Here is a 14518-nt window from a genome sequence, read left to right on the forward strand (position 1 = left end):
GGTGACAGTTAGTACTGCGGGACATGTCACGGGTAAACACTTGGGACATTTCCAACTACTACACAATCCATGCTTCCTTCACTCCTCCGTTCATTGGCTTGGAGTAACCAGTGATATCATAAGTGGAGTGGTGAAAGTTTCAGAAGATTAACCGTAGATGTGTTATTTCAGTGATTACTAAAGGAAATTAGGATTGATGTTTTCAAAACAAGACCCTTCAGTGTTGAGTGTCATGTTGACAATCAAGACCTCACAGGAAACAACTGGACATACTGTATGTGCTCAGTTATGTAGTTGTTGAACTAATCCGTTACCCAGAAAGGAACAGTTCTATTCCAGCATCTTATTCTGTCCTATTCTACTGTATCTTAGTCTATGCTGCTCTGACATTGCTCATCCAAATATTTATATATTCTTAATTCCATTCCTTTACTTTAGATTGTGTATATTATTAGATATTACTTGTTAGATATTACTGCACTGTTGGAGCTAGAAACACAAGCATTTTCGCTACACCCGCAATAACATCTACTATACACATGTATGTGACAAATAAAATATGATTTGAACTCAAACATATTGTAGAACACGTACGATCCCTTCTCCTTCATTCGTACATCCTTTTCCTGGGAATGGGGAATATGCTTGAGTCTGTTCCGTTACTATCATATGCTTGAGTCTGTTCCATTACTATCATATGCTTGAGTCTGTTCCGTTACTATCATATGCTTGAGTCTGTTCCGTTACTATCATATGCTTGAGTCTGTTCCATTACTATCATATGCTTGAGTCTGTTCCATTACTATCATATTCTTGAGTCTGTTCCATTACTATCATATGCTTGAGTCTGTTCCATTACTATCATATGCTTGAGTCTGTTCCGTTACTATCATATGCTTGAGTCTGTTCCGTTACTATCATATGCTTGAGTCTGTTCCGTTACTATCATATGCTTGAGTCTGTTCCATTACTATCATATGCTTGAGTCTGTTCCGTTACTATCATATGCTTGAGTCTGTTCCGTTACTATCATATGCTTGAGTCTGTTCCGTTACTATCATATGCTTGAGTCTGTTCCGTTACTATCATATGCTTGAGTCTGTTCCATTACTATCATATGCTTGAGTCTGTTCCATTACTATCATATGCTTGAGTCTGTTCCATTACTATCATATGCTTGAGTCTGTTCCGTTACTATCTTCCTCTGTACAAAATGTGCTCCAGATGTTTTGCGGGGGTTGCATTGACATTGACATTGTTTAACAATTGGCCCTTCTCTGGATTCCTAGGGTCCCAGTGGGGCTGCGTCTCAAATAGCATTCTATTCCCTATATAGTGCACTACTTTTGACAAGGGCCCAAAGAGCACTAGGGAATAGGGTGCCATTTTCGACGTAGTGTGGTGAGGTCATAGTTGTCCAGAAATGGCTAGTTATGTGATTTAATGTTCACTCACGCCTACTTGTGTAACAGTAAAGCTTCCATCCCTCTCCTCGCCCCAACCTGGGCTCAAACCAGGGACCCTCTGCACACATCGACAACAGCCACCCTCGAAGCATCGTTACCCATCGCTCCACAAAAGCCGCGGCCCTTGCAGAGCAAGGGGAACAACTCTCTCTCGCTCTCTTTAATGGGGTGTTATTGGCATGGGAAACATATGTTTACATTGCCAAAGCAAGTGAAATAAACAATAAACAAAAGTGAGAAGAAACAAAAAACAACATCAACAACAAACTATTAGAAATAAACAGTAAACAACACAAAGGTTTCATAAAGATACAGACATTTCAAGAGTTATATTATCAGATATGTCCAGTGTTTTAACAATGAGCAAATAGTTGTAGTGCGAATAGTGGGTGAAGATAAATAAACATCAATATTTACAATGTTGTTTGTGCTCCACTGGTTGCCCTTTTCTCACGGCAACTGGCCACAAATCTTGCTGCTGTGGTTGCACATCTCTCTCTAACTTCCGGAAGAGCCCATTTAAAGAAAATATAAGTCAAGTTCATGGGCGTTGCGTTCCTGCGGGCTAGTCCCTCCCATGACACAAAACCCCATTCAGCAGCATGTCAACACACTCATGTTGAGAAGAAGAAGAAACAGTTATTAAAGGAATCGGACAATCTATTTTCTGGACTTAAAGATTCTGGGCTTCAGCTAGACCAACTCTGAAGTGAACTGCTTATCCAAACTGTTGATTAAACCTGTATAAATGTGTAAACCTATATTTTCCATAGTCTAAAACAACCACAGCACCCCCCTTGTCTGCAGGTTTAATAACCAAAGATAAATCTTTCATTAATTCAATAAGTGCCTGTTCTTCTGTTCTAGTGAGATTTTTCTGAATGTGGTTTGTTTGTCTCGTATACACTGACATGGCTTCTTGTTCGACTAACCTACAATAGGTATTAATCGAGGAGTTGTTAACTATGGGACAGAATTTGCTTTTGGGCTTAAAGTGGGTACCAGTTCGTTGATGTGTTTCTTGGCCCGAAACAGTGTTTTGTGAAAACACATGCTTAAGTTTAATCTTGCGAAAGAATTTAAACAGATCTACTTTCGTATCAAATGGTTTATCTGTACATGTAGGTACAAAAGAGAGGCCCTTAGATAAGACTGAGACTTGAGCGTAAGTAAGGTCTTTTTTGGAGAGGTTAATTACCGCGTCCCTGGTTATTAAACCTGCAGACAAGGGGGGCGCTGTGGTTGTTTTAGACTATGGAAAATATAAAGAAGAAATTCAGAGACAACTCAGTAATGAACGTTTCTATAGAAAACTGAGTGTTGATCCCACACAGGTGTTCCAAAGGGATATATGCTCTAATCTGGAGCAAGCCCTATTAAACCACCTTATCTCAAAACCTGAATATGAATATATTTGCTGTAAATGTGCCATACGTCCTTGCCTGTACATTTTACCGAAATTACACAAACCTAAAACACAACAAGGCAATTATCCATAGGCTCAATGCTAGAGCCATTGTCGAACTTTGTAGACGCTTTTATTAAAACTCATGTGCAAGCATTGCCATCTCATGTAAAAGACTCTATAGACTTCATAAACAAGATCTCACCAATAACGGGTTTAAAAGAAGACTTTATTCTGGTCACATTAGATGTGGAGAGTCTATATACCAGCATTCCCCATGTGGAGGGGCTGGCAGCACTAGCTCACTATTTGGGAGACAGAGATACTAATGAATATCCACCAACAAACTTTATTCTAGAGCTGGCAGAATATGTGTTGAAGTATAACTATTTCACGTTTGATAATGAATACTACCTCCAAACGAATGGAATATCGATGGGCTCCACATTCGCTCCGAGCTATGCTAACCTTTATGTGGGTCTTTTTGAGGAACGTTTTGTTAATAATAAAAACGAAAACCCATTTTTGAATAAAATCCTGAAGTGGTATCGATATATTGACGACATTTTTTGCATATGGGAAGGAACTGAACAAGAGCTGTCAGGTTTTATGGCACTACTCAATGACATGGACCCCAATCTCAAATTCACTATTGAAAGTGACACTCAACGTGTTTATTACCTCGATATGTGGATTGAGAAATCAAATGGAACCCTGTTTACAACTCTGTATCGAAAAGAAACAGACAGAAATACTCTATTACAGGGGGACAGCTTCCATCCTGAGCCATTAAAAAGAGGACTTCCTAGAAGCCAGTTTTTCAGACTGGGCCGTATATGCCACTCCACAGAGGATTATCTAGAAAAAGCAGCGGATATGCGCATTAGGTTTCTAAGTTTTTCACAATGTGTGGATGAAGCTCTTCATTTGGCATTGGGAAAAACACGAGATGAATTGTTACAAAAAAGACCGCTAAAGCAAAAGAACACTCCGTAATGTTCACAACCACATATACTTTGAACTCGCGAAAAGTGGGAGGTGTGGTCAAGAAACACTGGCATGTTTTATCATCGGACCCAGCTTTGCCGGCAGAATTAAAAAAATCCACCACTTATTGTGTATAGAAGAGGTCGCAATTTACACGATAAATTGGTTCATGCCAACTGCCAGCCACGAAAGAAAATCTGCCAGGCTCTTTTACGCCCTCTACCAAATGGTAGCTATAAATGCAGAGGATGCGCACAGTGCAACAATATGATGAAGTGTGAATATTTCTGCCACCCACACACAGGAAAACGGTTTCAAATAAATGATATCATTACGTGCTCCACCACCCATGTTATTTACATTAATAAATGTCCATGTGGGCTGTGCTATGTCGGTAAAACCTCCCGCTCTCTCAAACAGAGAATTAGTGAACATAAAAGTTAAATCAGGAGAAACGACAGGGATTATCCAGTCGCAGTACATTTTAATGACCTAAAACATGACATTTCTACCATTAGATTTTGTGGCATAGAGAAAGTTAAGATATCAGACAGGGGAGGTGATATTAATAATACTCTGAGCAAAAGAGAATGTTTTGGGATTTTCACCCTCCAGACATTATTTCCTAAAGGTCTTAATGATGAAATGCCTATATATGTTATGTTGTGAATTTGAACATGAATTATGTGTCTATTTAAGATTACTCTGATGTTTTTCGTATGATGTACACAATGATTAATGAAAACTTGCTATGTCCTCATTGTGGTTTTATGGACGTGTTCAATGCGTCTTATTTATACACGTTTGTAGTGTTTGTGAAATGCATATTGTTATGTTTGGTAGCACTTATTTATTTTTCCTTTGCCTCCAACCCCTTTCCATGCGTGGAACGGATGTGGGTGGGGCTAGGTCTATATAGAGGTGCTGTTTTCAGAAAATTCACAAAAGCTTATTAAATATCAGTGACACTATCAAGAGCAGTGTGCGGTTTCCTTTTTCATTCATCCTGTTTCAACTGTTGCCATGCACCTGCAATAAGATTGCTCAGATGTGCGAGTGCCTTTTGAATTTTGTTTTATCATAACCAAATATTAAAATGGAAATAATTAATATCTGCGTAAAACGGGCGTTCATTTTCGTCTGTGTCTTGATCGGGGTAAGTTATCGTCCAGTCTATTGGCCTGTTAATATTCGAGTTGATTTTTTATAGGAACAACGTTTTTTAATGTGAGCAGATTTTTTGTAATTATAGCCGGTTATTTTTGTAACTTCTGCGCACGGAGGGGTGTTCAAGCAGTGAGCGTTGCAGTTCACACGCAACTGAATAAAGAGCGGTGCCACTTTCATCAACAATAATGAGCCGATTGATCTATAGTGCAGTATTGAAAGAAACACGACAATAGAAATGTTGTATTTAATGTTGCAATTAGGCTACTGGGCTTTAATCTAACCTTTCACTGGAACACGTTTTAGCTCTGGTTTGTGGCTGTGTTCAGTTTATTTATTTATGTCGGTCTTTTAGTTCCCCTATTTGTTTATTTGCTCAGTATAATCCTCTAGCGCTGCTACATTCTTTAAAATTATGAGTTATGTTTATTCTCATCTTCAAATAGGCCTACTGACCTTAGTTATCACGTTTTATCAGAATATTAGGTTACTCAATAACTGATATTAGATTTTTATAACCAGCTGACTAAGTAAATATCTCAGCTATTCATTTCTTAATAATGTATAATTTCTTAGTCTATTTATAAATGAGGTATAATATATGTAAATACAATTTACTGTCTGCTTACAAACCATTTGTAGATGGTGTTGGTCAAATGCATTATTGAAGTTATGAAGAAATAGATCCCTCAACTCTCCTCTGAAACAAATTACTGTATCAACCTTTACTGTGCAATATCAGTAGAATTCTCAGTATAATACCCTGTACATTGTAATGATTGATTGTATCATGTGTTGTATTCTCTTCAGATCATCAGCACCCTCTTGCTGGCCATCACATTATTTGGACATGGGTACTTCCACAAATCAGAAGAAGTAATTGTTATTTTTATAGCCCCTATTACATTTACTAATTATATCATACACATTTCGTTATAATAATGATGTGTCCATCTAGCCTGGTCCCAGATCTGAGACCAGGCTAGACTTCAGCAGTATCATTGTAATATTATGATTATAAACCCAGAATTGTCATATCATTAATCTGGCTTGTCTTCCTATTCACAGATAGAGATTCTGCCAGGGATAGCAATTCTTTATGTCCTAGAAGCAGCAACCCTGGTCCTGTCAATCTTTGGGGTTTATGGTGCTCGCAAGGAGAAGAAATGGGCTGTGGTTCTGGTAAGCTTGCCAAGACCTGTCCCAAAGTGTTAGCCTGATCCCAGATTTGTTTGTTTGTCTTGGATAGTTATCATAGGAGTTGGCTATACAGCACAAACAGATCTGGGATCTGGCTACTGACGAATCCTCTCCTGCAAACTGTTCCTTTCTGATAAGTAATGGCATGCCATACAATTCAACTGAAAACAATCAACGCTTTTCCCATGACCTGTTTCCAACATGTTTTCCAGAAAGTGTGATAAGGTTTGAATTAACCTTTAGTATTGATTTTGCTTTACAACCCCTATATGTGTATGTAGTTTTCAGTAGGTATGTCACTGGCCAGCCTATACCTGTTTGTGGAGTGCGTGAAAATATATCAATTCAAACACGAGGTACAGTAGTCATATATATATATATATATATATATATACATATATACACACACACACACACACACACACACACACACACACACACACACACACACACACACACACACACACACACACACACACACACACACACACACACACACACACACACACACACACACACAGGTAACTGCCAAAATAAAGGAAACACCAACATAAAGTGTCTTAATAGGGTGTTGGGCCACAGCGAGCCAGAACAGATTTAATGCACCTTGGCATAGATCCTACAAGTGTCTGGAACTCTATTGGAGGGATGCGAGACCATTCTTTCACGATAAATTCCATCATTTGGGGTTCTGTTGATGGTGGTAGAAAACGCTGTTTCAGGAGCTGCTTCAGAATCTCACATAGGTGTTCAATTAGGTTGAGATCTGGTGACTCATCAAACCATTCAGTGACCACTCGTGCCCTTTGGATGGTGGCATATCATCCTATGGGGGCATAGCCATGGTAGCCAAAATCATTTTCATACTGTGCATGACACTAAGCATTATGGGATATTAATTGCTTACTTAACTCAGGAACCACACCGTGTGGAAGCACCTACTTTCAATATACTCCATGTCCCTCATTTACTCAAGGGTTTCCATTATTTTGGCAGTTACCTGTATATATCTTCATTTTCTAATTCAACCTTGAGACAATGTTTGTTTGCTGTTCTGGTGGAAAGATATTTGAGAAGTTATTGTATGATGGTGCAATACATCTGTTTCTTGATAATTCAATGTACTGTATCTGTCCATTTCAAATTCAGAACTGATTCTAGGTTTCAGCTGTGAATATAACACTCAATGTTAACTTGATTCATTTCAAGATGGAGGAGTTAATCAGAGAGGAACATCTAGCTATGATGCCTCTAAGTGGAGCGAATCAAACAGATTTAAAAGGGCTATACAACATACAGACTAAGGTAAGTCACCTTTATTTAATGCTTCTTATGGTCACTGCTTGTGCCAATTCACAGCCCCAGAGTGCCAATTCAATGTATGTGTCACGGCCGTCATCGGTTAAGGAGGACCAAAATGCCGCAGGTATGTGTAAACTCATCTTCTTTATTATATGGAAAGAAGGAAAACCCAAAATAAACACGTATACAAAAGAAACACATCGCCAATAAACAGTCCTGTAAGGCTTGATGCTATACACGGAACAATCTCCCACAATTAAACAGACAAACACACCCAACTAATATAGGACTTCCAATCAAAGGCAACACCACACAGCTGCCTTCAATTGGAAGTCCACCCCAATTAACCAAACATAGACATACAACTAACTAGATCAACATAGAAATACGTAAACAAGAAGCAGTGCCCAAAAACCCCGGAATACTTAAATCAAATGCCCTTTTTAGAAAAACACCACCCCTAACCACATAAAACAAATACCCTCTGCCACGTCCTGACCAAACTACAATACCAATTAACCCTTATACTGGCCAGGACGTGACAGTATGTGTGTCTTTAGGGCCGGTTTTCCATATTATGTAAATCTAGGCCTGGACTAAAAGCACTTTCATTGGAGATTTCTCCAGGTTCTTCCAGGACTAGGCCTTAACTATACCTGGTAAATCATGTTTTTATAATGTCTGTTTCCTTCACTTTCAGTTCAAATGCTGTGGGCTCGTACAAGGCTACCAAGACTGGGGCACAGACATCCCCCTCTCCTGTCTCTGTTCTGATGAGGACTCAACAAACTTTAAATGTGTGAGTCTGCTGCGTTAAATAAGTTAACTTGTTGCTGGTGTTATGTGTATGCTGAGGAGGATGGGTTTCAATGTGTCAGTCTGTGTTAAAAATGTTATCACTCAAATATGAAAGTGTAAATCTCTCGTCTTTCGATAAGAGCAATAAAAAAATTGTATTTAAAAAGTATTTTTAAAACAAAATACAAAACAGATGAGGACAGTGATAAGACAACCATACATAAACTGAGGAAGATGTACATGACAAAACTGTAAAAGCAACAAAAACGATAGAACACATTTGGACCAGACAATTATCATGGATGACATGATGCAGCCTAATAAGAAATCATGCAGCTAAAGTAAAGCACTGTTTTAAACCATGTCACATTCTATTTCAGGTTGCTCCTGGTAACAATACAAGATTTGTTATTCACTATCCCAACAGTGATATGTCTGAGGATGATGACCACAAGGGACTAATGGATGAACACATGCTGGTATATAAAGAGGTAAAAACATGTCATTCCACTACACCGGGGATGGGCAACTGGCAGCCATTTTGAAGTCCCTTGGATCAATTAGGCCATGTCAGCTAATATTTTTTAGATTGCTAAATTTGTTTACCGGCCACCTATCGAAACTTGTTATCATGGCTGAATTACCACCCATGGGGTCCCCATTGATGTTGTGTGTCAGTCTCACTCATGTCATATTAAAAACTGCATACATTTCTCACCACCCTATGGCAAAATGTGTAGAATTGCAGCAAACTTGCTTTAAAATGGCAACATTTTCTCTTCACCCAATGTCAAAATGTGTAGAATTGCACAAAATGAACTCTAAAATAAAAATAAATATCTCTCTGCTGTCAAGAAGTAAAAAGTTGATTTTAAATTTTGCGCCAAAGGTTTTGCAGTACTCATTGATACAATTGTAACGAACGTCGTTGGAAGAATGGTCACATCAAGGCGCAGCGTGGTTTGGGTTCATCATCTTTTTTTAAGGTGAACCAGCAACAAAACAGAAACCAACGAAACGTACAGCCTTGTAGGGCTAAAAAGCAACAATACAGAATCAAGATCCCACAAACAACAGGTGGGAAAAGGCTGCCTAAATATGATCCCCAATCAGAGACAACGATAGACAGTTGCCTCTGATTGGGAACCATACCAGGCCAACATAGAAATACAAAAAACTAGAGTAACCACCCTAGTCACACCCTGACCTAACAAAAATAGAGAATAAAAAGGCTCTCTAAGGTCAGGGCGTGACAACAATAAACTGATATTTGTTCAAGTTCTGATATAATACAGAGCTGTATACTCTTGTTTTTCACACAAAATGACAAACTCTTAATTGTTCCTTTTCAGCCATGTCTTCCCATCTTATTCTCTTTGGTGGGCTATGGAATCAGCCTGATGATAGGAACATTAGTAGCACTTCAAGCATTATGGGTATGTATTTCATATCTATGTCTGTACTATTTAACCTTTCCAGGGTTGGGGTCCATTCAGTTTTTTCAATTCAATCAATTGAAATTCAATTCCCAAATTGAAAATTGTCCATAGTTTTTCATGTGTATTTTTCAATTCAGGAAGTGAATTTCAATTGACTACCTAAATTGAAAGCTTTAGTAGTATTTGTTTCTGTCACGTCCTGACCATAGTAAGATGTTATTTTCTATGGTAGAGTTGTTCAGGGCGTGACAGGGGGTGTTTTGTGTTTTTCTATGTTTTCTATATCTATGTTTAGTTCTAGTTTTCTATTTCTATGTTGTTGTTTTTTGGGATGGTCTCCAATTAGAGGCAGCTGGTCCTCGTTGTCTCTAATTGGAGATCATGTTTAAGTAGTTTTTTTTTTCCACCTTTGTTTGTGGGTAGTTATTTTCTGTTTAGTTAGTCTGTGTACCTGACAGAACTGTTGGCTGTTTGTTATTTTGTCTTTAGTATTCTGAGTTAAAATAAATCTTCAGTATGAGCACTCAACACGCTGCGCCTTGGTCCCCTCTCTACGACAGCCGTTACAGTTTCTTATAATTATTACACGCAGGCCGTACTGTGGCAGCTAAAAGCTGAATTGCAGTACACAGTACATACAAGTAAACAACAACAATTAAAACATCTGAAAGTCAGGATGCTAACTGAAGGATGGATGAATTGACCCCAGCGCTGTACCATAGTGATTTTTACCGTACCTCTCGAGTGTAGGCCTATTTGATTTAACCATTATCTATCACACTCAGCACCTAGTCACCTGCTCCATTCATCCTGACTGAGCCGTTACTGTGTGTCTGGTCCTCAGGATATTGGAGTTGCCCTGGCCATCACAATACTCTGCCAGATGAGAAGAACGGTTAATGTGCCACCTGTGATCTTCACCTCTCAACCACCTCAGTACAGAGAGCTGTGTGACACAGCAGAGAGTGTCTGAAATGAAATGGTCCTCTTATGAAGGATACTCAATGCACTAGTCTGAGTGCCAGTCTGTTTGTGCCATCATGACAACTCCTGTCACTCATTTGTGTCAAGCCAAACATGACAATGAGTGACAAAGAGTTGACTTGGCAATGACAGACTGGCACGATGGCCTTTATTTAACTAGGCAAGTCAGTTACGAACAACTTCTTATTTACAATGACGGCCTACCGGGGAACAGTGGGTTAACTGCCTTGTTCAGGGGCAGAACGACAGTTGGCATTGGCCAGACCACAAACAGATCTGGGATCAGGTTAGCAATGCACTCATATTTTGTACATACTCATAACACACTTGAAAGGACAACTAGGGACATTATTAGACATCTCTGCTGTGTTGTCCAAAGTGTTACTGTTCAACTGTTCAACCATTTAACCATTGTAGTGCCTCAGTGTTGGTTACAGTGTCTTGAATAAAGGGACAAGCATCTTTTATCATTATGGTCCTTCTTTATTCAACAACCATTTCTTCCAATGACTTTTGTCCTCTCCCCATTCTTATTTCAATTTCTGCCTTTGTCTTTTCCTCCTGCTCTCTCCTCTCCCCATTCTTATTTCATTTTCTGCCTTTGTCTTTTCCTCCTGCTCTCTCCTCTCCCCATCCTTATTTCATTTTCTGCTTTTGTCTTTTCCTCCTGCTCTCTCCTCTCCCCATCCTTATTTCATTTTCTGCCTTTGTCTTTTCCACCTGCTCTCTCCTCTCATCCTCCTCTCTCTTCCTCTCTTCTCTCCTCCTCCTCTTTCTTCCTCTTTTCCACCTGCTCTCTCCTCTCATCCTCCTCTCTCTTCCTCTCTTCTCTCCTCCTCCTCTCTCTTCCTCTTTTCAGCCTACTTGGTTCTATCAGACCCTCCACCATTAAAACCTCGCCACTATTCCACTACTTGGCTTTATCAGACCCTACACCCATTAAAACCTCACCACTATTCCACTACTTGGCTTTATCAGACCCTACACCCATTAAAACCTCATCACTATTCCACTACTTGGCTTTATCAGACCCTACACCCATTAAAACCTCACCACTATTCCATTACTTGGCTTTATCAGACCCTACACCCATTAAAACCTCACCACTATTCCACCACTTGGCTTTATCAGACCCTACACCCATTAAAACCTCACCACTATTCCACTACTTGGCTTTATCAGACCCTACACCCATTAAAACCTCACCACTATTCCACTACTTGGCTTTATCAGATCCTACGTCCATTAAAACCTCACCACTATTCCACTACTTGGCCCTATCAGACCTTACACCCATTAAAACCTCACCACTATTCCACTACTTGGCCCTATCAGATCCTACACCCATTAAAACTTCACCACTTTTCCACTACTTGGCTTTATCAGACCCTACACCCATTAAAACCTCACCACTATTCCACTACTTGGCCCTATCAGATCTTACACCCATTAAAACCTCACCACTATTCCACTACTTGGCCCTATCAGATCTTACACCCATTAAAACCTCACCACTATTCCACTACTTGGCCCTATCAGATCCTACACCCATTAAAACCTCATCACTATTCCACTACTTGGCCCTATCAGATCTTACACCCATTAAAACCTCACCACTATTCCACTACTTGGCCCTATCAGATCTTACACCCATTAAAACCTCACCACTATTCCACTACTTGGCCCTATCAGAACCTGCACCAGGCCTCTTTTAAACAATAATAGCATACAGACGTAAACACAGCACCAGACCAATGTTTATCTATTATATTGACTATATAGTGACCGCTCTAACAATGGAAATACATCTCCTCAATGATTGAAGGCAGGCGAGATCAGGTTGTACCATTCTAGCCAATGAGAGGACAGACACACGTGTGAAAAACAGGAAAAACTAAGTTGTTTTACTTAAAGTTGCCAGAATGTCACTTGCATCCACTTATATCAGTACATTTGTAACAGCCTAAACATTACGGAACTATTAGATCAAATAAGCCTCACGTATTTGACGCTTCGCTAAGTTCCGCCTCACTTGGTTACTTTTGCAACCTCAGACATTTTCACTGAAGCCCAGTTCCCCATCCAACCACTGTGGAAATCCCCTCACAATGATCTCAAAGTGTGTTTCTAATACACAATTAAATTAAACACAGACTTCACCCTTGCTAACCAGGAAACTCTTGGGTATGTTGTGGTGGACTGTTATTATAATTGCTTCACTGGAACCTGGTCAAAGCTTCTGTCCTCCTCTGGGTACATTGACTTCAACACAAAACCTAGGAGGCTCATGGTTCTCACTCCTCTCCATAGACTTGCACAGTAATTATGAAAACTTCCGGAGGACTTCAGAGCTCTTCCAGCATGGACTGACATGTTGTCCACCCAATCAAAATATCAGAGAATGAATCTAGTACTGAAAGCATAAGCTACAGCTAGCTAGCACTGCAGTGCATAACATGTGGTGAGTAGTTGACTCAATGAGAGAAAAAGACAATAGTTGAACAGTTTTGAACAAATTCATTTCTTCCAAAATTAAGGAGAAGCAAGAGAGAGAGAGATAGCTATGTGTGTTGTATTTTTTTCTTTCACTTTTACTTAGCTAGCGAATGCACCTAGCTAGTTTAGCCTACCCAAATACCTTGCTCAAATAGAGAAGAATGCTATTTCACCTAGCTGGCTATGGCTATCCAACACTGGAACTCCTTCAAGTCAAGGTAAGCATTTGGTTTTATAAATGTATTGCCACTGGGGCCCTCTGGTGTAACAGCTAAACTGCTTTCTAACTGTATACTGTACTACATGATTGTAACGGGTTTACTAACATGTTAGTTCTAGTAGCTATGTTGACTATGACGTGACAAAGTTATAGGCTGTGTGTAGCGGTTAGCGGTCATGATATGAAGGTTTGGCTTGTAAAGGTTTTTTCTCCTGGTCACAGACAGCTGATGTGTTGTGCACTAAAGTCCACAAGCGAATGGAAAAGGTGAGAGGATGAGAGCGAGTCGATAGTTGCAAGAAGGAATTATATATACAACGAGCAAAGTGTTCATGCTGTTTTTATGTGGCTGCTATGAAAGTGAATTTTGTTTGCGTGTGATAAGGTGTGTGTTCATTCCGCCGATTCTGTTAAAAAACTTTTCTTAAACGGAAGCAAACGGAACGAAACGGATAAATATACCTGAATTTGTCCAATAGAAACTCACATTTGCAACTGTTGGACTAATGATTACATCTTAGATCAGCTAGATGCATGCAAGAGTGTGCAAACGGCTCTGCATATCACCTATAAAGTTGTTTCATATCCTCCTAGGGAGGAGGTGGTCGTATGGTTTCTACTGGACAGGGCCTAACTATACTGGCCCAATAAGCACATGCCCTAGTGATAGCTGTTATTGGACAGTGGTTAGGGTTTGACATTGGTGCTGTTGTCCTGGGTTCAATACTGTATAGGGGAGTCAACCTACTCTCACATTCCTACCAATATATGTTAATGTCATTATTTGGCAGCAGTTAAACACCTATCTGATCTAATTCAAAATGAGTTTGTCAATGATACAAGTTTGTTGTGCGTTGTATATGTGGTGTAGATTTCAAAAAGACCATGGAGTTATTTTTGAGATGCTCAGCTATGTAGAATGAATAAATACTGATCATTTATGAGGTAGTAGCAATGTGGTCAATTATAATTCGTGCACAAGGGGAAAACGTACATATTCATATCGTTTGATGACAAACTCATTTTATATTCGATCAGATAGGTGTGTTGTAAC

The 14518-nt window shown here is 39.4% G+C and overlaps 1 protein-coding gene across 2 annotated transcripts; it reads left to right on the top strand.

Moving 5' to 3' along the window:
• The first annotated feature begins 4817 nt into the window (after nucleotides 1-4817).
• On the top strand, nucleotides 4818-11215 carry LOC145880064 (tetraspanin-8). Of its 2 annotated transcripts, XM_082977890.1 has the most exons (9): nucleotides 4818-5014; nucleotides 5836-5901; nucleotides 6094-6207; nucleotides 6507-6581; nucleotides 7435-7530; nucleotides 8228-8326; nucleotides 8706-8816; nucleotides 9678-9761; nucleotides 10609-11215. In XM_082977890.1, the coding sequence occupies exons 1-9, from the start codon at nucleotides 4955-4957 to the stop codon at nucleotides 10735-10737; spliced, it is 834 nt and encodes a 277-aa protein (XP_082834016.1). In that variant the 5' UTR covers nucleotides 4818-4954; the 3' UTR covers nucleotides 10738-11215. The 2 variants fall into 2 exon arrangements, with proteins under 2 accessions (XP_082834016.1, XP_082834017.1); XM_082977891.1 differs by lacking the exon at nucleotides 6507-6581.
• Nucleotides 11216-14518: the final 3303 nt, after the last annotated feature.

Source organism: Salmo salar, chromosome 07 (assembly GCF_965601325.2).
Source record: "Salmo salar chromosome 07, fSalSal1, whole genome shotgun sequence".
Lineage (NCBI taxonomy): Eukaryota > Metazoa > Chordata > Actinopteri > Salmoniformes > Salmonidae > Salmo > Salmo salar.